Source organism: Salarias fasciatus, chromosome 2, assembly GCF_902148845.1.
Source record: "Salarias fasciatus chromosome 2, fSalaFa1.1, whole genome shotgun sequence".
NCBI lineage: Eukaryota > Metazoa > Chordata > Actinopteri > Blenniiformes > Blenniidae > Salarias > Salarias fasciatus.
Window position 1 is genome coordinate 13516781 of NC_043746.1, and position 21452 is coordinate 13538232.

A 21452-nucleotide genomic window follows, 5' to 3' on the forward strand; every position below is an offset into this window, starting at 1 on the left:
CAATAGACATCAACAGAACATTACAGCAATATAGTGTATATGCATTTTATAAACTACTAATCTAATCCTTTCATTGTTGCAAATCACCAAATTGCATTTAATCATCTCACATTATTTTAAGTTATGAACGTTAAGTTCCACAACTTCTTCAAACAAATAAACTCAATAAATGTCAGTACTTCAGAAAACATAATTTCATCAGTGTAAAGTTGATTTAGGGATCATTTTTATTCAATAATAAAAAAAATGTTGATGTCATAAAACTAAGGAGATATGTTGCTCATTAATCTGGAGAATGGAGTTTGTAAAAATGTATAATTTTAGCTCCACTTGGTATACAGTACATACCGGTTGCACACTTAAACAGTTCGCCGATTTGTCCAGCAGAGGGAATCGTTGAGTAAGAATCATTTCACCTCAACAGTGTACAGCTAATACAGATGCATTTCATCTTAAGAAGGCAAATAAAAAAAATAGAATGGAGACATAAAAATAAGGTGAACCTATTTTGTTTAAACAACTTGTCACTACGGAATGCAAATAAACAAATGACTAGGTATATTTAAATGCTATTTGTACTTCATAATGAGAACTGAGGTAGATTGTGTTGTGTCCTATGCACATGGGTACATAAATTAAGGTTCAAAAACAATGAAATGATGGAGAAAAAAAAAAGGTAAAAAAAGTAAAAACAGGGTGAGGTCTTTTTTTGGGATTGTGATTTATTCCACAACCCCTTTATCTTGTTTGTGAACAGAACCTCATTCAGTATACATTTTGGGAGAAATCTGACGTGTCATGGTAGTATGGTGCATAATGGATTATTATCTAGCAAGTGCATTCATGTGAACTACATTCACAAGTCTGCTGTCTTTCTGACAAAAAAGATATTTAATAAGCAAAATCAATTTACTGCTAATTACACTACTTGATCTGTTCCGTTTAAAATGACAGGCAATTGAAACGACATTATTATAAACTAAGCTTCAAAGTAGAACGCAAATGTATCCACATTATTGGAACCACTATGCTGCTTATGCGTTAATCAATAGAGTTAAGTTGTAAACTGATTTTCCTTTTTCTCAAGGTACTCATTTATTCTCCTGTTAACATGTGCATTTAGCCCTAATGACAAGACACTGACGAGTTTTTGTTTAGTTATGTTAAAAACATCAGACCATTATAAACATTTCTGAATCTGCAACATGTTTTTGTTTGAAACCTCAAAGTTAGGAGATAAACTTCTGATTTTTTTTCTTTAATATTTAGAAATTTTTGATAGATTGCTGCACCAAGAAAAAATTCAGAATCAATGGGCATCAGTGTACATTTCACAGTATTTTATGTCCCCATAGGAGGTCTGGTCCATGAGTTGGACCTCTCCCACTGCCATGGCCAGCACTCACAAGGTTTAAATCTTTAAAATACTTTATTGCTTCATAAAAATTGCAGGGTCAAAAATCCAATAACCAAAATCATATTATCTATACTATCTAACAAAATAAAAATGAAACAAAAAGACAACTTATCTAATCTCCTCAGGTGAGAAACAGGAGAAAAATTGGTGGCAGCGCCAAACAAAAGACTCTCTTTCTCTTAATTAGCTGTGAAATACTGCAGCGCTATTTACAGTGATAAACCAGACAATATTATAAAAATACCCAATAATGTCCATACACAAAATATGTCCACATTGGGCCACTAATACTCAAAGCACACTGATACTCATATAGCACCTTCAGACAACACACACACTCAGGCACACACACTCAGGTATAGGCCTACATATGCACAGATGTTGGCAGAGTGGGAAGTCGGAACGTGAGGCGTGGACCCCTGGCAGCTGGTGGCCTGATATCCGTTCTCGTGTCACCTGGTCAACTAATCAGACATCCTCCAAAAGCTCCAGCAGCAATCCCACACCTGGTCTGCATCAAGCAGCCAATTGTCTAATTAACCAATCATTCGCTCTCACGCGCACACAGTCAGGGGCAGAGACAGCGCCTGAGGAGGATGCAGCTCCCCACATATGACCTGGGTCATGTGCTGGTCGATATGACAAGAAAATGATGAGAAGCTTGCGCTATCATTATTTTTCTACAAATGGTTCAACAAAAACTAACAACCACACTGCACAACAGTGCCTCTGTAACAGTATCACGGCTGTGCTGAACTATGTGCAGCCTCAGTCACAGAGTGTCGCTGTTGACCACTGAGGGGAAAATATGTCTCGTTTGAATATATGACGCACCGATTCGTTTGGGGCGTACAGGACACAGTGCATTGAGGGAGATATGCGTTTAATTTTCATTTTTGAGAAAGGACAATATTCACTAATATCCCTTCATCTTTCCTACGCCTTCTTGTCACATAGATAAAGAAATCATCTTAGAATCGGGAATGCTTATTTCTGCAGATGAAAGGATGGTATTTTTCCTTGCTGCCTTTGTCTTGTACGCTCTCTGGCCCGCCGCTTTGTGTGTGACACGGTACTCCATAGCCGAGGAGATGGAGAGGGGCTCCGTTGTAGCCAACCTCGCTGGTGATTTGGGACTCGAGCTGGGAAGTTTGGCCCAGAGAGAGGTAAAACTTGATATTTTCACTAACAAGAAATATCTCGATTTCAACAAGAAGACGGGGGAACTGTATATCGTAGAGAAGATGGACAGGGAATATCTTTGTCTCGCAAAATCTCCATGTTTTTTAAAGCTTGATTTTATTATCGAGAGCCCTTTGCGCATTTTCAACATAGAGCTTGGAATAACAGACATAAACGACAACGCTCCACATTTCAGACGAGACAGAGTAGAGCTGGACGTGTCGGAGTCTGCATCACCGGGAGAGAGGTTCTCACTGCCCAATGCCGTGGACCCAGATGTTGGTATTAATACAATTAAAACATACAAACTTAGTGTTAGTCAACATTTCACCATTGAAATTCAGACTGGCAGCGACGGAACTCAGTATGTGGACTTGGTTCTGACTAAGTCCTTAGATAGAGAGGAGAATGCTGTTCACAATTTAATACTGACTGCTGTGGATGGAGGCATCCCGGTGCGCACAGGCACTGCTAGTATTGTGGTGAGAGTGCAGGACACGAACGACAATCCTCCTCAATTTGATCAACAGATATACAATATTAACATGACAGAAAATTCCCCGATAGGAACCTTAGTGACGAAGCTCAAAGCTAAAGATCTTGATGAGGGTCTGAATTCTGAGATAGTGTACTCATTCACCCTTTACACGTCTGAGAAAACACAAGATGTCTTTGCTATAAATCCAAACACTGGAGAGATCACTGTGAAAGGAACAATAGATTATGAGGATATGACGCTTTATGAAATGCACATCGAAGCTCGAGACAAAGGGAAAAATCCTCTATTGGGGCAGTGTAAAGTTATAGTCCATGTCACCGACATGAATGATAATTACCCAGAGATCATCATAGAGTCAGTTAAAAACACAGTTGATGAGAACATACCTGTAGGCAGTGTCATTGCACTGGTAGGCATAAGTGACAGAGATACGGGTGATAATGGCAAAGTAAGCTTATCTATCCATCAACCCATGCCCTTTACTCTAAATGAATCATCAGACAGGCCAATGCATTACAAGCTTATAGTATCTGAGCCTCTAGATAGGGAAAAAGTGCCTGAATATGATATCATACTGATTGTGACAGATGCAGGAAAACCACCTCTGTCTGACAATGAAACAATAAGTGTGCATATATTAGATGTCAATGACAATGCACCACAATTCCCACAGTCATTTTATACCATACGTGTAATGGAGAATAATGCACCTGGAGCCTTGCTCAGCTCCCTCACTGCCTTTGACCCTGACCTCCATGAAAACCAGTATCTAGTTTACTTCATCATAGAGAAGGAGATAGCCAACACCTCCATGTCCATGCTGTTCTCCATCAATCCAGAGAACGGGAATCTTTATGCACTAAAAACTTTTGACTATGAGATTGAGAAGGAGTTTCTTTTCCACATCGAGGCCCGAGACTCTGGCTCTCCTCCTCTCAGCAGCAATGTGACTGTCCACATCATTATTGTGGACCAGAATGACAACGCTCCAGTCATTGTCTCTCCGTGGCGTGCTCACGGCTCAGTGGTGGAGGAAAAGATCCCCAGATCCACTGATAAAGGCTCCCTGGTGACCAAAGTCATCGCTTTGGACACAGACTCAGTGCACAACTCTCGGATTACCTACCAGTTTCTCCAGGTGACTGACGCCACCTTGTTCAGCCTGGATCAATACAACGGAGAGATCCGGACCATGAGGATGTTCAGCTACAGAGATCCACGCCACCAGCGGCTGGTTGTTGTTGCCAAGGACAACGGACAGCCTGCTCTGTCTGCTACAGTCACCATCAAGCTGTCCACAGTGGAGACTGCAGTGAAGGCCTACTCTGACATGACTGAGATGCCTCTGGAATATGACATCTTCTCAGACCTCAACCTGTACTTGGTGATCGGTCTGGGTTCAGTGTCCTTTCTGCTGCTCATCACCATTCTGGTCACCATCGTGCTCAAGTGTCAGAAACCCAAGCCCAGCAAAACAGCTGCTCCCTGCAGGAACAGTGTGATCAGTGAGCGGAACTCCACCATCGCTGACTCCACTCTGGTGTCCAACGACGCCTACTGGTACAGTCTGTTTCTGGCCGAGACCAGGAAAGGAAAGCTGGTGGTCAGACAGCCTATGCCCAAGGGCTCCAGATACATCGTGTCCAGCATCCCGAGAGGGACAGGACTGACTGACACGAGTGACTCAGCAGCATCCACTCTGCAGGTAAGTCACAAACTTCTGTTTTTCTTTTGTGTTTCAAACATGTAAATAACAAAGTTTAGCGGCCAATCAATATTAATTTTCTTTTAAAGTCATCCTTAACAAAACAAAAACAAAACAAAACAAAGCAAAAAAAAAAAAACAAACAAACAAACAAAAAAAAAACAAAAAAAACATCAGGCTTTGTGATATTCAGCATAAATTAATGTATGAATGTATGACTGACTGAACAAATAAAAATGAATAAATTATTGTGTTTTACTACTACTATATCAAACAAACAAACAAATAAACTTTCATATAGGTTATTGAAAAATACATATTTTATTAGAGTAGATCTGAAGGTTTTACTATAATGCACGTGGAATTGTCACCTGTTTTCAACGTGATCATTATTCAAACATAAAAAAGAACTTTAATTGAGCACAGACTATGCAATCGGAAACAGCTTGCAACGATTCCCAATCAACACATTATTCTAAAGAATGAAATGCCAATTCGAGGCAAAATGCACAGCAGACAGACATGCACACAGATAGATAGATAGATAGATAGATGGACAGACAGACTACCAGTTAATTAAAAAAAGAAAAGAAAGGAACCGGCAGTCAATAGCATAATTACACGTAAAACTCAGAGTGGCGCTGTTCTCTTGAAAATTCTGAAGCCAACCACGACAAGACCACGACTCTGACTGAGAGACAGACATCGAGGGGAATGGACAGCTCCGTGGTGCTGAAACAAGATGATTGAAAATAGTACATGGGTGCGATTTCAGAAAGAGCTCGTTTTGGTTTCGAACACACAGTGCTGAAGATTGAGCAAGGTCGACGTATCACTTTTTCAAATCAGCATGCACTGTGTCGCTTAAAGTGCTCCTGATGGCCAGAACGCACACAATGGAGTCCGCTACAACAATGGAGTCGAACAAACGGTACGTGGTGTTCGCTCTCCTTTTAATCAAGGTTTATTTTGCATCATGCTCAGTTAGTCACTACTCGATACCAGAAGAAATGAAAGAAGGATCGGTGATTGCCAACCTGGCCAACGATCTGAATCTGGACGTTAAGACACTAAACGAGAGAAAGATGCGAGTGGACATCATCGACAACAAAAAATACCTGGATGTGAACAAAGAGACTGGAGAGCTGTACATTGTTGAGAAGATTGATAGAGAACATTTATGCAACACGAAATTGTCTTGCTATTTAAAACTAGAGTTAATACTTGAAAATCCTGTGCGAATTTTTAACATCGAGGTAGAAATTTTAGATATTAACGACAACGCCCCTAAATTCAGGAGAGACGTCATTCATTTAGACATATCTGAAGCCACAGCAAAAGGAGAGAGATTTTCACTGAGCAATGCAGTTGATCCCGATGTTGGAACCAATTCAGTTAAAACATACCATTTAAGCGAAAGTGAATATTTCAATATTCAGGTTCAGACCGGAAGAGATGGGTCTAAATTTGCCGATTTTATTCTAACAAAGACTTTAGACCGAGAGCAGCAGGCTGTTCATAATTTGATCCTGACAGCTGTAGATGGAGGGACACCTGGTCGGTCTGGTACAGCCAGTGTCATTGTTCGTGTTTTGGACACTAACGATAATGCGCCAAGATTTGAAAAAAACAGTACAAAGGTTACTATTTCGGAAAATTCTCCCATTGGCAGCCTTGTTATGCATCTCAAAGCAACAGATTTGGATGAAGGTTCAAATTCTGACATTACATATACATACAGTTTATATACACAAGAAAAAACACAAGAAACGTTTAACTTAAATTATAAAACTGGTGAAATTACAGTTAAAGGAATGTTAAATTATGAAGATTTCAAGATTTATGACATGGAAGTAATAGCTACTGACAAAGGAACTAATAGTTTATCAGGACAATGTACCATTAAGATTTTAGTTGAGGACATGAATGACAACCACCCAGAAGTATCAATCAAATCATTTCAGAGTCCAGTGAATGAAAATATAGAATTAGACACAGTTATAGCTGTAGTTAGTGTTAGTGATAAAGACTCAGGTGATAATGGCATCGTTGATTTAAGCATTCCTAAAAATATGCCTTTCAAACTGAGGGAGTCCTCTGATAACTATTATGAATTAGTGGTGTCGGAGCCATTAGACCGTGAGAAAGTCCCAGAATATGATATCACGTTCACTGTCACAGACAGAGGCTCTCCTCCTTTATCTGACAATGAAACTATGACTTTAGAGCTGCTGGATGTCAATGACAATGTTCCACAGTTCCCACAGTCATTTTATACCATACGTGTAATGGAGAATAATGCACCTGGAGCCTTGCTCAGCTCCCTCACGGCCTTTGACCCTGACCTCCATGAAAACCAGTATCTAGTTTATTTCATCATAGAGAAGGAGATAGCCAACACCTCCATGTCCATGCTGTTCTCCATCAATCCAGAGAACGGGAATCTTTATGCACTGAAAACTTTTGACTATGAGATTGAGAAGGAGTTTCTTTTCCACATCGAGGCCCGAGACTCTGGCTCTCCTCCACTCAGCAGCAATGTGACTGTTCACATCATTATTGTGGACCAGAATGACAACGCTCCAGTCATTGTCTCTCCGTGGCGTGCTCACGGCTCAGTGGTGGAGGAAAAGATCCCCAGATCCACTGATAAAGGCTCCCTGGTGGCCAAAGTCATCGCTTTGGACACAGACTCAGTGCACAACTCTCGGATTACCTACCAGTTTCTCCAGGTGACTGACGCCACCTTGTTCAGCCTGGATCAATACAATGGAGAGATCCGGACCATGAGGATGTTCAGCTACAGAGATCCACGCCACCAGCGGCTGGTTGTTGTTGCCAAGGACAATGGGCAGCCTGCTCTGTCTGCTACAGTCACCATCAAGCTGTCCACAGTGGAGACTGCAGTGAAGGCCTACTCTGACATGACTGAGATGCCTCTGGAATATGACATCTTCTCAGACCTCAACCTGTACTTGGTGATCGGTCTGGGTTCAGTGTCCTTTCTGCTGCTCATCACCATTCTGGTCACCATCGTGCTCAAGTGTCAGAAACCCAAGCCCAGCAAAACAGCTGCTCCCTGCAGGAACAGTGTGATCAGTGAGCGGAACTCCACCATCGCTGACTCCACTCTGGTGTCCAACGATGCCTACTGGTACAGTCTGTTTCTGGCCGAGACCAGGAAAGGAAAGCTGGTGGTCAGACAGCCTATGCCCAAGGGCTCCAGATACATCGTGTCCAGCATCCCGAGAGGGACAGGACTGACTGACACGAGTGACTCAGCAGCATCCACTCTGCAGGTAAGAGGATCTTGTGCACTCTTTGATTAGTTTTTGGGTTTTGATTCTGAGGTTTGTTAATCTTATCATTGATTTTGAGGTTTTTCCAAATCTTTGCATTTTTATTAGAATTTTCTGCTTTCAAACACTTCAGTGACTTTTTGTTAAACCTGGATTTTCGTTTAGATACCAATTTGTCCAATATGTAACACATACCGTACTAAATCACCGGGTGGTGCTGTTTCGACAAAACAGGCAATGTGCGCCATGTGAACGAGCTGCTCTCATTTGTGCATCAGAAGGAAACAGCCCAGCTCCTGTGTGCGAAACTGCCGACTAAAGCTGGAACGATCCTTGTGTGCGTGTAGCCAAACTTTAAGGATTGATCGCAACGCTTTCATATATCAATAATGTAATGAAGACTGGAAACGAAATCGTTCAAATTCAGTGGACTCCAAAAAAATAAGTCAATGGATATTTTTCGAGAAATGACGTCTTACAGAAGGTACGTGCTGCTCGCTGTTCTGGTGCTTTTTTCCTTTGTTCAGAGCGGATCGACCTCAGTGACTCATTATTCAATACCCGAAGAAATGAAGGAAGGATCCGTGGTAGCAAACTTGGCAAATGATCTCAGCATTGATGTTAAAACATTAAATCAGAGGAAGATGCGGCTTGATATCATCGGCAACAAAAAATATTTGGATGTGCATAAAGAGACTGGTGAGCTGTACATTGCGGAGAAGATTGACAGAGAGTATATTTGCAACACCAAATCGTCAACATCTTGTTATCTTCGGCTCGAAGTCACACTTGAAAATCCGTTAAGAATTTTTAATATCGAAGTCGAAATTTTGGACATGAACGACAACGCCCCACAATTTAGAAGAGACGCCATACATTTAGACGTATCGGAGGCGACCGCAAAAGGAGAGAGATTTTCACTGAGCAATGCAGTGGATCCTGATGTCGGATCTAACTCAGTGAAAACATATTATCTGAGTGAGAGCCAATATTTTAACATTGAGGTTCAGACGGGAAGGGAAGGATCGAAATTTGCAGACTTGATCCTAAAAAAGTCGTTGGATCGAGAGCAGCAGGCTCTTCATAATCTGATACTGACAGCTGTCGATGGAGGAACACCTGCGCGATCTGGTACAGCCAGTATTGTTGTTCATGTTTTAGATACAAATGATAATGCTCCTACTTTTGAAAAAGAATCGTTGACTGTAAAAGTATTAGAAAATTCCCCCATTGGAAGTCTTGTAACTAATCTGGATGCAATAGATTTAGATGAAGGTTCAAATTCGGAAATTACATACACATACAGTTTATATACACAAGAGAAAACACAAGAAACATTTAACTTGAATCCTACAACTGGCGAAATTACAGTTAAAGGAATGTTAAATTATGAGGATTTCAAGATTTATGACATGGAAGTAATAGCGACTGACAAAGGGACTAATAGTTTATCAGGACAATGTACCATTAAGATTTTAGTTGAGGACATGAATGACAACCACCCAGAAATATCTATCAAATCATTTCAGAGTCCAGTGAATGAAAATATAGAATTAGACACAGTTATAGCTGTAGTTAGTGTTAATGATAAAGACTCAGGTGATAATGGAATCGTTGATTTAAGCATTCCTAAAAATATGCCTTTCAAACTGAGGGAGTCCTCTGATAACTATTATGAATTAGTGGTGTCGGAGCCATTAGACCGTGAGAAAGTCCCAGAATATGATATCACTTTCACTGTCACAGACAGAGGCTCTCCTCCTTTATCTGACAATGAAACCATGACTTTAGAGCTGCTGGATGTCAATGACAATGTTCCACAGTTCCCACAGTCATTTTATACCATACGTGTAATGGAAAATAATGCACCTGGAGCCTTGCTCAGCTCCCTCACGGCCTTTGACCCTGACCTCCATGAAAACCAGTATCTAGTTTATTTCATCATAGAGAAGGAGATAGCCAACACCTCCATGTCCATGCTGTTCTCCATCAATCCAGAGAATGGGAATCTTTATGCACTGAAAACTTTTGACTATGAGATTGAGAAGGAATTTCTTTTCCACATCGAGGCCCGAGACTCTGGCTCTCCTCCACTCAGCAGCAATGTGACTGTTCACATCATTATTGTGGACCAGAATGACAACGCTCCAGTCATTGTCTCTCCGTGGCGTGCTCACGGCTCAGTGGTGGAGGAAAAGATCCCCAGATCCACTGATAAAGGCTCCCTGGTGGCCAAAGTCATCGCTTTGGACACAGACTCGGTGCACAACTCTCGGATTACCTACCAGTTTCTCCAGGTGACTGACGCCACCTTGTTCAGCCTGGATCAATACAACGGAGAGATCCGGACCATGAGGATGTTCAGCTACAGAGATCCACGCCACCAGCGGCTGGTTGTTGTTGCCAAGGACAACGGGCAGCCTGCTCTGTCTGCTACAGTCACCATCAAGCTGTCCACAGTGGAGACTGCAGTGAAGGCCTACTCTGACATGACTGAGATGCCTCTGGAATATGACATCTTCTCAGACCTCAACCTGTACTTGGTGATCGGTCTGGGTTCAGTGTCCTTTCTGCTGCTCATCACCATTCTGGTCACCATCGTGCTCAAGTGTCAGAAACCCAAGCCCAGCAAAACAGCTGCTCCCTGCAGGAACAGTGTGATCAGTGAGCGGAACTCCACCATCGCTGACTCCACTCTGGTGTCCAACGACGCCTACTGGTACAGTCTGTTTCTGGCCGAGACCAGGAAAGGAAAGCTGGTGGTCAGACAGCCTATGCCCAAGGGCTCCAGATACATCGTGTCCAGCATCCCGAGAGGGACAGGACTGACTGACACTAGTGACTCGGCAGCATCCACTCTGCAGGTGAGAAACCTTATTTGATTATATGATGTGAAGGCTGCATTATATCACATAAACACATCATTCAATGAAAAATAGACATTACATGTCTATCAAAATCTTTTTCAAATTTTCACAAAAAAATCTTATGGTCAATTAAATATATGGTTTGTTATTCCGTAATTTTTTTATTATATCAAAACTCTGAAGTATATTTTGATCAAGGAAAATTCCAAAACTTCAGTAATTTTTTCGTCCTGACTTCAAACTGGATTAAATGTCTTCGAAAGGTAATTGAATATCAATAAGAGTTAGGTGGATTGACTTTTCATTAGTTTATTGCAAAAAAAGCAAGTAATTTCTTTGTTGGAATGCACGCTGTTTATTTTTCTTGCTTCATAATTGCTCGAATGCTCTTACCCTATTCAAAAATGTTCACTATCTTATTTCGTGGGTATTCATAAGGCTTCTATTTATAATTAACAGGTGTGCAATTTACTTGGTGTTGAGTGTCAAATCAAACTATTTATTTATTTATTTATTTATTTATTTATTTATTTATTTATTTATTATTTCTAATTTTTTTGGTTCCTCGTAAAAAACTTTGGAAGACTTGCCTTTAACTTCAATTTTTTGACGACTTGACTGTCTTCCTGTGAAGTAGCAAATAATTCACTTGACTTATGCGGTGACAGACTCTTAACTCTAAAATTGTATTTACGATCAAGAAAAAAAAAAAAGACTAGAAATCTGGAGCATCCTGGACATAATAAAAGCTGGACGTTTTTGAACAGCGGTAAAATGCTCTTTCTTGGAGAGCATTTGGGTGAAATGGTGACTTTCTCTCACATTGAGGCGCTGTTCCTCAGTTACACAGATTTGAGGCGGTACGATCGATGAGCACAACGAATGGACAGCTCCTGGTGCTGAATCGCTAGAGCCGAACCACGTTTTTTTCATTTTATATCTACCACATTCGGATCGTACATTTAGCAAAGGTAACAGAGGCGGGTTGGAAGAGAAAATTCACGAGAAAGGTTTTGAAATACTCTGAGGAATAAAGGTCGGCTTCAACAATGGCCAGTTCCATCTGTTGTGAATATTGGAGAAGGTACGTCTGGATTATACCTTGTTTTATCGCCGTTTTACAATCCACTGCGGCTGTTACTCATTATTCTGTCCCAGAAGAGCTTGAACAAGGTTCTGTTGTAGCAAATCTTGCATCAGATTTGGGACTAGATGCGAAGACGTTAGCTCAGCGTAAAATACGCTTGGAGACAATCGCCAACAGGAAATATCTGGACGTGAACAAAGAAACGGGCGAGGTGTTCATTGCTGAAAGAATCGACAGAGAGTCTCTCTGCCCCGCGAAGACATCGTGCTATCTGAAAATGGAAGCAATAATTGAAAACCCGAAACGGATATTTTACATTGAGTTAGAGGTGATGGACATAAATGACAACGCACCTCATTTTCGGAGAGACACAATCGATTTGGATATTTCAGAGGCTACGCAGGCAGGGGAGCGTTTTTCTGTGAGCAATGCTGTTGATCCTGACGTTGGATCTAACTCAGTGAAAACATACCACTTGAGTGAGAGTGACTTTTTCACAATCGAAATTCAGACTGGAAGAGATGGTTCAAAATTTGCCGATCTGATCCTGAAAAAGAGTTTGAACAGAGAACAGCAGGCGGTTCATAATTTGATACTGACGGCAGTCGATGGTGGGATGCCTTCTTCTTCTGGAACTGCCAGCATTATTGTTCACGTTTTAGATACAAATGACAATGCTCCAGCATTCGAAAAAGACAGCTACCAAGTTAAAGTGTTGGAAAATTCACCAATTGGGAGTCTAGTAATTCATCTCAATGCGACAGATTTAGACGAAGGGTCAAATGCTGATTTGCAATACTCATACAGTCTGTATACATCAGAGAAAGCTCAAGAAACCTTTTATTTAAATCCAATCACGGGTGAAATTACTGTAAAGGGAATGTTAAATTATGAAGATGTCAAGTTGTATGATATGGAAATTATAGCCACTGATAAAGGAGATAGTGTACTTTCAGGACAATGTAAACTCATAATAAATGTGGAGGACATGAATGACAACCACCCAGAAATATCTATTAAATCTTTTAAGAGTCCAGTGAATGAAAATATAGAATTGGACACAGTTATAGCTGTAGTTAGTGTTAGTGATAAAGACTCAGGTGATAATGGCATCGTTGATTTAAAGATTCCTGAAAATATGCCTTTCAAACTGAAGGAGTCCTCTGATAACTATTATGAATTAGTGGTGTCGGAGTCATTAGACCGTGAGAAAGTCCCAGAATATGATATCACGTTCACTGTCACAGACAGAGGCTCTCCTCCTTTATCTGACAATGAAACTATGACTTTAGAGCTGCTGGATGTCAATGACAATGTTCCACAGTTTCCACAGTCATTTTATACCATACGTGTAATGGAGAATAATGCACCTGGAGCCTTGCTCAGCTCCCTCACGGCCTTTGACCCTGACCTTCATGAAAATCAGTATCTAGTTTACTTCATCATAGAGAAGGAGATAGCCAACACCTCCATGTCCATGCTGTTCTCCATCAATCCAGAGAACGGGAATCTTTATGCACTGAAAACTTTTGACTATGAGATTGAGAAGGAGTTTCTTTTCCACATCGAGGCCCGAGACTCTGGCTCTCCTCCACTCAGCAGCAATGTGACTGTTCACATCATTATTGTGGACCAGAATGACAACGCTCCAGTCATTGTCTCTCCGTGGCGTGCTCACGGCTCAGTGGTGGAGGAAAAGATCCCCAGATCCACTGATAAAGGCTCCCTGGTGGCCAAAGTCATCGCTTTGGACACAGACTCAGTGCACAACTCTCGGATTACCTACCAGTTTCTCCAGGTGACTGACGCCACCTTGTTCAGTCTGGATCAATACAACGGAGAGATCCGGACCATGAGGATGTTCAGCTACAGAGATCCACGCCACCAGCGGCTGGTTGTTGTTGCCAAGGACAACGGGCAGCCTGCTCTGTCTGCTACAGTCACCATCAAGCTGTCCACAGTGGAGACTGCAGTGAAGGCCTACTCTGACATGACTGAGATGCCTCTGGAATATGACATCTTCTCAGACCTCAACCTGTACTTGGTGATCGGTCTGGGTTCAGTGTCCTTTCTGCTGCTCATCACCATTCTGGTCACCATCGTGCTCAAGTGTCAGAAACCCAAGCCCAGCAAAACAGCTGCTCCCTGCAGGAACAGTGTGATCAGTGAGCGGAACTCCACCATCGCTGACTCCACTCTGGTGTCCAACGACGCCTACTGGTACAGTCTGTTTCTGGCCGAGACCCGGAAAGGAAAGCTGGTGGTCAGACAGCCTATGCCCAAGGGCTCCAGATACATCGTGTCCAGCATCCCGAGAGGGACAGGACTGACTGACACAAGTGACTCAGCAGCATCCACTCTGCAGGTATGAAATGAAGTTTTGTTGTTTTTTTAATTAATTTTTGTAAAAGTAAATATTTCTTTCACAAAACCCTACCAACAGTTTTTTTGTAATCATTGTTTTTTCATTTTAATTCATGTCTCATCATGTTAATAGACTAATGTTTCACTTGTTGTCGGTTTCAACCCACGAAAATTAGAAAATATCTCAAAATAGAAATCAAATGTACTCTCCTTAACCCCTCCAAAAAAAAAAAAAAAAACAAACAAACAAAAACGAAACACTGAACAAACATTACCATTCATATCAATATTTTGAGTTCAAAAGTGCAGGTTACAAAAGTAACAGTCTGGCACTGTTGTGATTTATCCTTGACCACGTCTCCTCTGTATGATTACAGATAGCAGAAATCTTTGACCTAAACTGTTATTTATTATTATTATTATTTCTATTGTTATCACCACTGAGAGCAGTGCATTATGTCTTGCAAAGTTAAAAAGCTATTTCCAATGGATTGTTTGCTATGGAGAGTAAAACTTGAATGCTTTTAATTGAATTTATCTTTTTGAAAACAGTTACGGATTTGGAGGAAAATAGAGGACTTTTTTTTAAATGCATGTGTAATTTATTTTAAATATGAAGGGTAGCGCTGTTGAGTTAAGAAAATCGAGCTATCTGTCTCTGTGATGCTTCGTCTTCGGGGCTTCTGTGCGTCGTCAATCGGTCAGCTCCGTGGTGCTGAAAGAGACGCCGCAAGCAGACTGCGCTCAGAAAAAACTAAAAAACAGCAAACGCATAAAGGACAAAAAGATGAACTGGACTGAGTTTCTGTTTTGAGGTTGTGATCGAAGCTTTGTCACAGAAAGATCGCCACGTAAAACCGCTTTTTTTTTAATTCAAATATCTTGAACCAGCAAAACAATGGAGCTCGTTCTAACAATGGAGGCATGCAGAAGGTACGTGCTGCTCGTTGTTTTTATACATTTTACTTTGATTGGCAACATATCAACCTCAGTGACTCATTATTCAATACCAGAAGAAATGAAAGAAGGGTCTTCTGTGGCAAATCTTGCCGCTGATCTCGGCTTGGATGTTATAACGCTCAATCAGAGGAAGATGCGTTTGGACATAATCTCGAACAAAAAATATCTGGACGTGAACAGAGAGACTGGTGAACTGTACATCGCAGAAAAGATTGATCGGGAAAGCATTTGCCCTTCCAAAACGTCTGCTTCTTGTTATCTCAAACTCGAATTAATACTGGAAAATCCGGTCCGAATTTTTAACATTGAAGTGGAAATTTTGGACATGAACGACAACGCCCCACAATTTAGAAGAGACGTCATTCATTTAGACATATCAGAAGCGACTCCAAATGGAGAGAGATTTTCACTAAGCAATGCAGTAGATCCGGACATTGGATCGAATTCAGTAAAAACCTATCATCTGAGTGAGAGTGAATACTTTAAAATTGAGGTACAGACAGGAAGAGACGGGTCAAAGTTTGCAGAATTAATCCTCAAAAGGAATTTAGACCGAGAGCAGCAGGCTGTTCATAATTTGATCCTGACAGCTGTAGATGGAGGAACACCTGCTCGGTCTGGTACTGCCAGTGTCATTGTTCGTGTGTTAGATATGAATGATAATGCTCCAAAATTTGAGAAAACCAACATGAGTGTTAAAATCTTGGAAAATTCTCCCATTGGAAGTCTTGTGATTGATCTGGATGCAAAGGATTTAGATGAAGGTTCAAATTCAGAAATTACATACACATACAGTTTATATACACAAGAGAAAACACAAGAAACATTTAACTTGAATCCTACAACTGGCGAAATTACTGTTAAAGGAATTTTAAATTATGAGGATTTCAAGATTTATGATATGGAAGTAATAGCAACTGATAAAGGGACTAATAGTTTATCAGGACAATGTACAATTAAGATTTTAGTTGAAGACATGAATGACAATCATCCAGAACTATCAATAAAATCATTTCAGAGTCCAGTAAATGAAAATATAGAATTAGACACAGTTATAGCTGTAGTTAGTGTTAGTGATAAAGACTCAGGTGATAATGGCATCGTTGATTTAAGCATTCGTAAAAATATGCCTTTCAAACTGAGGGAGTCCTCTGATAACTATTATGAATTAGTGGTGTCGGAGCCATTAGATCGTGAGAAAGTCCCAGAATATGATATCACGTTCACTGTCACAGACAGAGGCTCTCCTCCTTTATCTGACAATGAAACCATGACTTTAGAGCTGCTGGATGTCAATGACAATGTTCCACAGTTCCCACAGTCATTTTATACCATACGTGTAATGGAGAATAATGCACCTGGAGCCTTGCTCAGCTCCCTCACGGCCTTTGACCCTGACCTTCATGAAAATCAGTATCTAGTTTACTTCATCATAGAGAAGGAGATAGCCAACACCTCCATGTCCATGCTGTTCTCCATCAATCCAGAGAATGGGAATCTTTATGCACTGAAAACTTTTGACTATGAGATTGAGAAGGAGTTTCTTTTCCACATCGAGGCCCGAGACTCTGGCTCTCCTCCACTCAGCAGCAATGTGACTGTTCACATCATTATTGTGGACCAGAATGACAACGCTCCAGTCATTGTCTCTCCGTGGCGTGCTCACGGCTCAGTGGTGGAGGAAAAGATCCCCAGATCCACTGATAAAGGCTCCCTGGTGGCCAAAGTCATCGCTTTGGACACAGACTCAGTGCACAACTCTCGGATTACCTACCAGTTTCTCCAGGTGCCTGATGCCACCTTGTTCAGCCTGGATCAATACAACGGAGAGATCCGGACCATGAGGATGTTCAGCTACAGAGATCCACGCCACCAGCGGCTGGTTGTTGTTGCCAAAGACAACGGACAGCCTGCTCTGTCTGCTACAGTCACCATCAAGCTGTCCACAGTGGAGACTGCAGTGAAGGCCTACTCTGACATGACTGAGATGCCTCTGGAATATGACATCTTCTCAGACCTCAACCTGTACTTGGTGATCGGTCTGGGTTCAGTGTCCTTTCTGCTGCTCATCACCATTCTGGTCACCATCGTGCTCAAGTGTCAGAAACCCAAGCCCAGCAAAACAGCTGCTCCCTGCAGGAACAGTGTGATCAGTGAGCGGAACTCCACCATCGCTGACTCCACTCTGGTGTCCAACGACGCCTACTGGTACAGTCTGTTTCTGGCCGAGACCCGGAAAGGAAAGCTGGTGGTCAGACAGCCTATGCCCAAGGGCTCCAGATACATCGTGTCCAGCATCCCGAGAGGGACAGGACTGACTGACACGAGTGACTCTGCAGCATCCACTCTACAGGTATGCCTTCAGCTTTGGCAGAGTTAATTTCCCATTGATGTTCACTGTCTTTCTTTGTTTTTGTATTTATTTATTTATTTACTTATTTCGCCAACAATTTTGGAGTGACTTGCTTTACTCCAGTGTGAAAGCAAAAGTGCTTTAAGTTTTCAAAAGTTAATACACTTCCGCTGAAAGAAATTAACATAAGATAACGTATTTAAAGTGCATATGTTGTAAGAAACAACAACAACAACAACAACAATAATAATAATAATAATAATAATAATAATAATAATAATAATAATAATAATGATAATAATGATAATAATAATAATTTTCTTCCAGTAGTATCTACAGTAGCTTCTCAGTTAGGGGACACATTTCGATGTTTACACATTGATAGATTTAAAATGGAACCCCTCTCTAATAACTCACTCGGTAGTTTGCGCGGAGTGGCGCTGTTCACTCAGTATAATTCAGGACAGTGAATCAGTGACCTCGCAGTGCAGCGTTCACAGCCGTCGGACAGCTCCGTGGTGCTGAAACTAATCTGAGGGCGAGACTGTGGTATTCTGAATTTTATCCTGATACAATGTATTTGGATTTAAAATAAAACCTGCGTTAAATCAATAACAGAGGGAGACTCGGTGATCGCTGAAACCAGAGGACAAATATGCTTATATGATTGCAAAAAGAGCGGCCAACAGAAGAAGAGTCATACGCTCAGACACAATGCAGTCACGGGAAAGGTACGTGGCATTGATTATTTTCTTTTCTTTGCTTGATCGAGTCTCCCCATCAGTAACTCATTATTCCATAACGGAGGAGATGGAAGAGGGCTCAGTCGTAGCAAACCTTGCTACGGATCTCGGCTTGGCTGTGAAGACGCTAAATCAGAGGAAAATGCGCCTCGACCTTCTTGCCAGCAAAAAATATCTGGACGTGAACAAAGAGACTGGTGAACTGTATGTTGTTGAGAAGATTGACAGAGAATATCTCTGCACGAAAACGCTGACAGTTTGCTACTTGAAGATGGAAGTGATACTTGAAAATCCTGTGCGTATATTTAACATTGAAATGGAAATTATGGATATAAATGATAACGCGCCTCACTTCCGACGAGACGTCATACATTTAGACATCTCTGAGGCGACGCCCGCTGCGGAAAGGTTTTCTCTGAGCAACGCAGTTGATCCTGATGTCGGGACTAATTCTGTGAAAACATATCATCTAAGCGCCAGTGATTTTTTTACGATTGAAGTCCAAACTGGGAGGGATGGGTCAAAGTTTGCAGATTTAATCCTCAAAAGGAATTTAGATCGAGAGCAGCAGGCTGTTCATAATTTGATTCTTACAGCTGTAGATGGAGGAACACCTGCTCGATCTGGTACTGCCAGTGTCATTGTTCAGGTTTTAGATACAAACGATAATCCACCGACTTTTGAAAAATCAATGTATAGTGTAAAAATCTTGGAAAATTCTCCCATTGGAAGTCTGGTAATTGATCTTGATGCAAAGGATTTAGATGAAGGTGCAAATTCTGAAATTACATACACATACAGTTTATATACACAGGAGAGGACACAAGAAACCTTTAACTTGAATCCTACAACTGGTGAAATTACAGTTAAAGGAATGTTAAATTATGAGGATTTCAAAATTTATGACATGGAAGTAATAGCAACTGACAAAGGAACAAATAGTTTATCAGGACAATGTACCATTAAGATTGTTGTTGAGGACATGAATGACAACCACCCAGAAATATCTATCAAATCATTTCAGAGTCCTGTGAATGAAAATATAGAATTAGACACAGTTATAGCTGTAGTTAGTGTTAGTGATAAAGACTCAGGTGATAATGGCATTGTTGATTTAAGCATTCCTAAAAATATGCCTTTCAAACTGAGGGAGTCCTCTGATAACTATTATGAATTAGTGGTGTCGGAGCCATTAGACCGTGAGAAAGTCACAGAATATGATATCACGTTCACTGTCACAGACAGAGGCTCTCCTCCTTTATCTGACAATGAAACCATGACTTTAGAGCTGCTGGATGTCAATGACAATGTTCCACAGTTCCCACAGTCATTTTATACCATACGTGTAATGGAGAATAATGCACCTGGAGCCTTGCTCAGCTCCCTCACGGCCTTTGACCCTGACCTCCATGAAAACCAGTATCTAGTTTATTTCATCATAGAGAAGGAGATAGCCAACACCTCCATGTCCATGCTGTTCTCCATCAATCCAGAGAACGGGAATCTTTATGCACTAAAAACTTTTGACTATGAGATTGAGAAGGAGTTTCTTTTCCACATCGAGGCCCGAGACTCTGGCTCTCCTCCACTCAGCAGCAATGTGACTGTTCACATCATTATTGTGGACCAGAATGACAACGCTCCAGTCATTGTCTCTCCGTGGCGTGCTCACGGCTCAGTGGTGGAGGAAAAGATCCCCAGATCCACTGATAAAGGCTCCCTGGTGGCCAAAGTCATCGCTTTGGACACAGACTCAGTGCACAACTCTCGGATTACCTACCAGTTTCTCCAGGTGACTGACGCCACCTTGTTCAGCCTGGATCAATACAACGGAGAGATCCGGACCATGAGGATGTTCAGCTACAGAGATCCACGCCACCAGCGGCTGGTTGTTGTTGCCAAAGACAACGGGCAGCCTGCTCTGTCTGCTACAGTCACCATCAAGCTGTCCACAGTGGAGACTGCAGTGAAGGCCTACTCTGACATGACTGAGATGCCTCTGGAATATGACATCTTCTCAGACCTCAACCTGTACTTGGTGATCGGTCTGGGTTCAGTTTCCTTTCTGCTGCTCATCACCATTCTGGTCACCATCGTGCTCAAGTGTCAGAAACCCAAGCCCAGCAAAACAGCTGCTCCCTGCAGGAACAGTGTGATCAGTGAGCGGAACTCCACCATCGCTGACTCCACTCTGGTGTCCAACGACGCCTACTGGTACAGTCTGTTTCTGGCTGAGACCAGGAAAGGAAAGCTGGTGGTCAGACAGCCTATGCCCAAGGGCTCCAGATACATCGTGTCCAGCATCCCGAGAGGGACAGGACTGACTGACACGAGTGACTCAGCAGCATCCACTCTGCAGGTATGAAAAGAATGTGTTTTTTTGTAATCGTAAATATTTCTTTTAAAACCGCTTACCGACACTTCTTTCTTCTTTTTCTTTCTGTATTTGATTAATGTCTCATCATCTTACAGACTAATTTGTCAGTTTTTGAAGCTTCAGTCCAATGAAACGTTGAAAATATCTCAAAATAGAAATCAAATATGCTTTTCTTAAAGCCCCCCCCCCAAAAAAATCACATGAACTGGTGGTTTTCATAATACTACTACTACTACTAATAATAATAATAGTAATAATAATAATAATAACAATTATTATTATTATTATTATTATTATTATTATTATTATTATTATTATTATTATGTATTTTTTTTTAAACTATTGTTATTGTTATTGTTCCTATTACAATTTTTTTTACAGAGTTTAACAAAACCTTGCGAAATGATTGCGAGTGCAAACCTTGAAAGCTCTTTATGTCAGTTTGCCTTTTTTCAAAATATCCAAAGTGACTGATTTAGTGGCAAAAAGGAAGTATCTTTCAAAAATACATGTATAATTTTTAATACATGAAGGGTGGCGCTGTTTAGTAAGGAAAATCCAGTTCTCCGTTACGGTGAGGTTTCATCGTTGTGGCTTCT

The 21452-nt window shown here is 41.2% G+C and overlaps 6 protein-coding genes across 6 annotated transcripts in view; all 6 read left to right on the top strand.

Moving 5' to 3' along the window:
- The window catches only part of LOC115397319 (protocadherin alpha-C2-like), a 422283-nt gene that overhangs the window by 152870 nt on the left and 247961 nt on the right, over positions 1-21452 (top strand). The window lies entirely within an intron of this gene.
- On the top strand, positions 2425-5553 carry LOC115403789 (protocadherin alpha-C2-like). Its single transcript, XM_030112799.1, has 2 exons — positions 2425-4807; positions 5468-5553. Exons 1-2 carry the CDS (start codon positions 2425-2427, stop codon positions 5551-5553), a joined length of 2469 nt encoding a protein of 822 aa, XP_029968659.1.
- On the top strand, positions 5659-8449 carry LOC115403798 (protocadherin alpha-C2-like). The gene is made up of 2 exons (XM_030112810.1): positions 5659-8102; positions 8381-8449. Exons 1-2 carry the CDS (start codon positions 5682-5684, stop codon positions 8447-8449), a joined length of 2490 nt encoding a protein of 829 aa, XP_029968670.1. The 5' UTR covers positions 5659-5681.
- LOC115403808 (protocadherin alpha-C2-like) lies at positions 12019-14436 on the top strand. The gene has a single exon (XM_030112819.1). It carries the CDS (start codon positions 12019-12021, stop codon positions 14425-14427), a length of 2409 nt encoding a protein of 802 aa, XP_029968679.1. The 3' UTR covers positions 14428-14436.
- LOC115403818 (protocadherin alpha-C2-like) lies at positions 15337-17760 on the top strand. Its single transcript, XM_030112831.1, has one exon. The coding sequence runs from the start codon at positions 15337-15339 to the stop codon at positions 17758-17760; it is 2424 nt and encodes an 807-aa protein (XP_029968691.1).
- Positions 18436-20841, top strand: LOC115397758 (protocadherin alpha-C2-like). The gene has a single exon (XM_030104220.1). The coding sequence runs from the start codon at positions 18448-18450 to the stop codon at positions 20839-20841; it is 2394 nt and encodes a 797-aa protein (XP_029960080.1). The 5' UTR covers positions 18436-18447.

Bases quoted from the DNA above. Each gene is read 5' to 3' on its own strand.
- LOC115397758 (XM_030104220.1), top strand. From the start codon at position 18,448: ATGCAGTCACGGGAAAGGTACGTGGCATTGATTATTTTCTTTTCTTTG.
- LOC115403818 (XM_030112831.1), top strand. From the start codon at position 15,337: ATGGAGGCATGCAGAAGGTACGTGCTGCTCGTTGTTTTTATACATTTT.
- LOC115403808 (XM_030112819.1), top strand. From the start codon at position 12,019: ATGGCCAGTTCCATCTGTTGTGAATATTGGAGAAGGTACGTCTGGATT.
- LOC115403798 (XM_030112810.1), top strand. From the start codon at position 5,682: ATGGCCAGAACGCACACAATGGAGTCCGCTACAACAATGGAGTCGAAC. The intron at 8,103-8,380 runs GTAAGAGGATCT...TTTGTGCATCAG, and splicing joins CAGCAGCATCCACTCTGCAG to AAGGAAACAGCCCAGCTCCT.
- LOC115403789 (XM_030112799.1), top strand. From the start codon at position 2,425: ATGGTATTTTTCCTTGCTGCCTTTGTCTTGTACGCTCTCTGGCCCGCC. The intron at 4,808-5,467 runs GTCACAAACTTC...AAAATTCTGAAG, and splicing joins AGCATCCACTCTGCAGGTAA to CCAACCACGACAAGACCACG.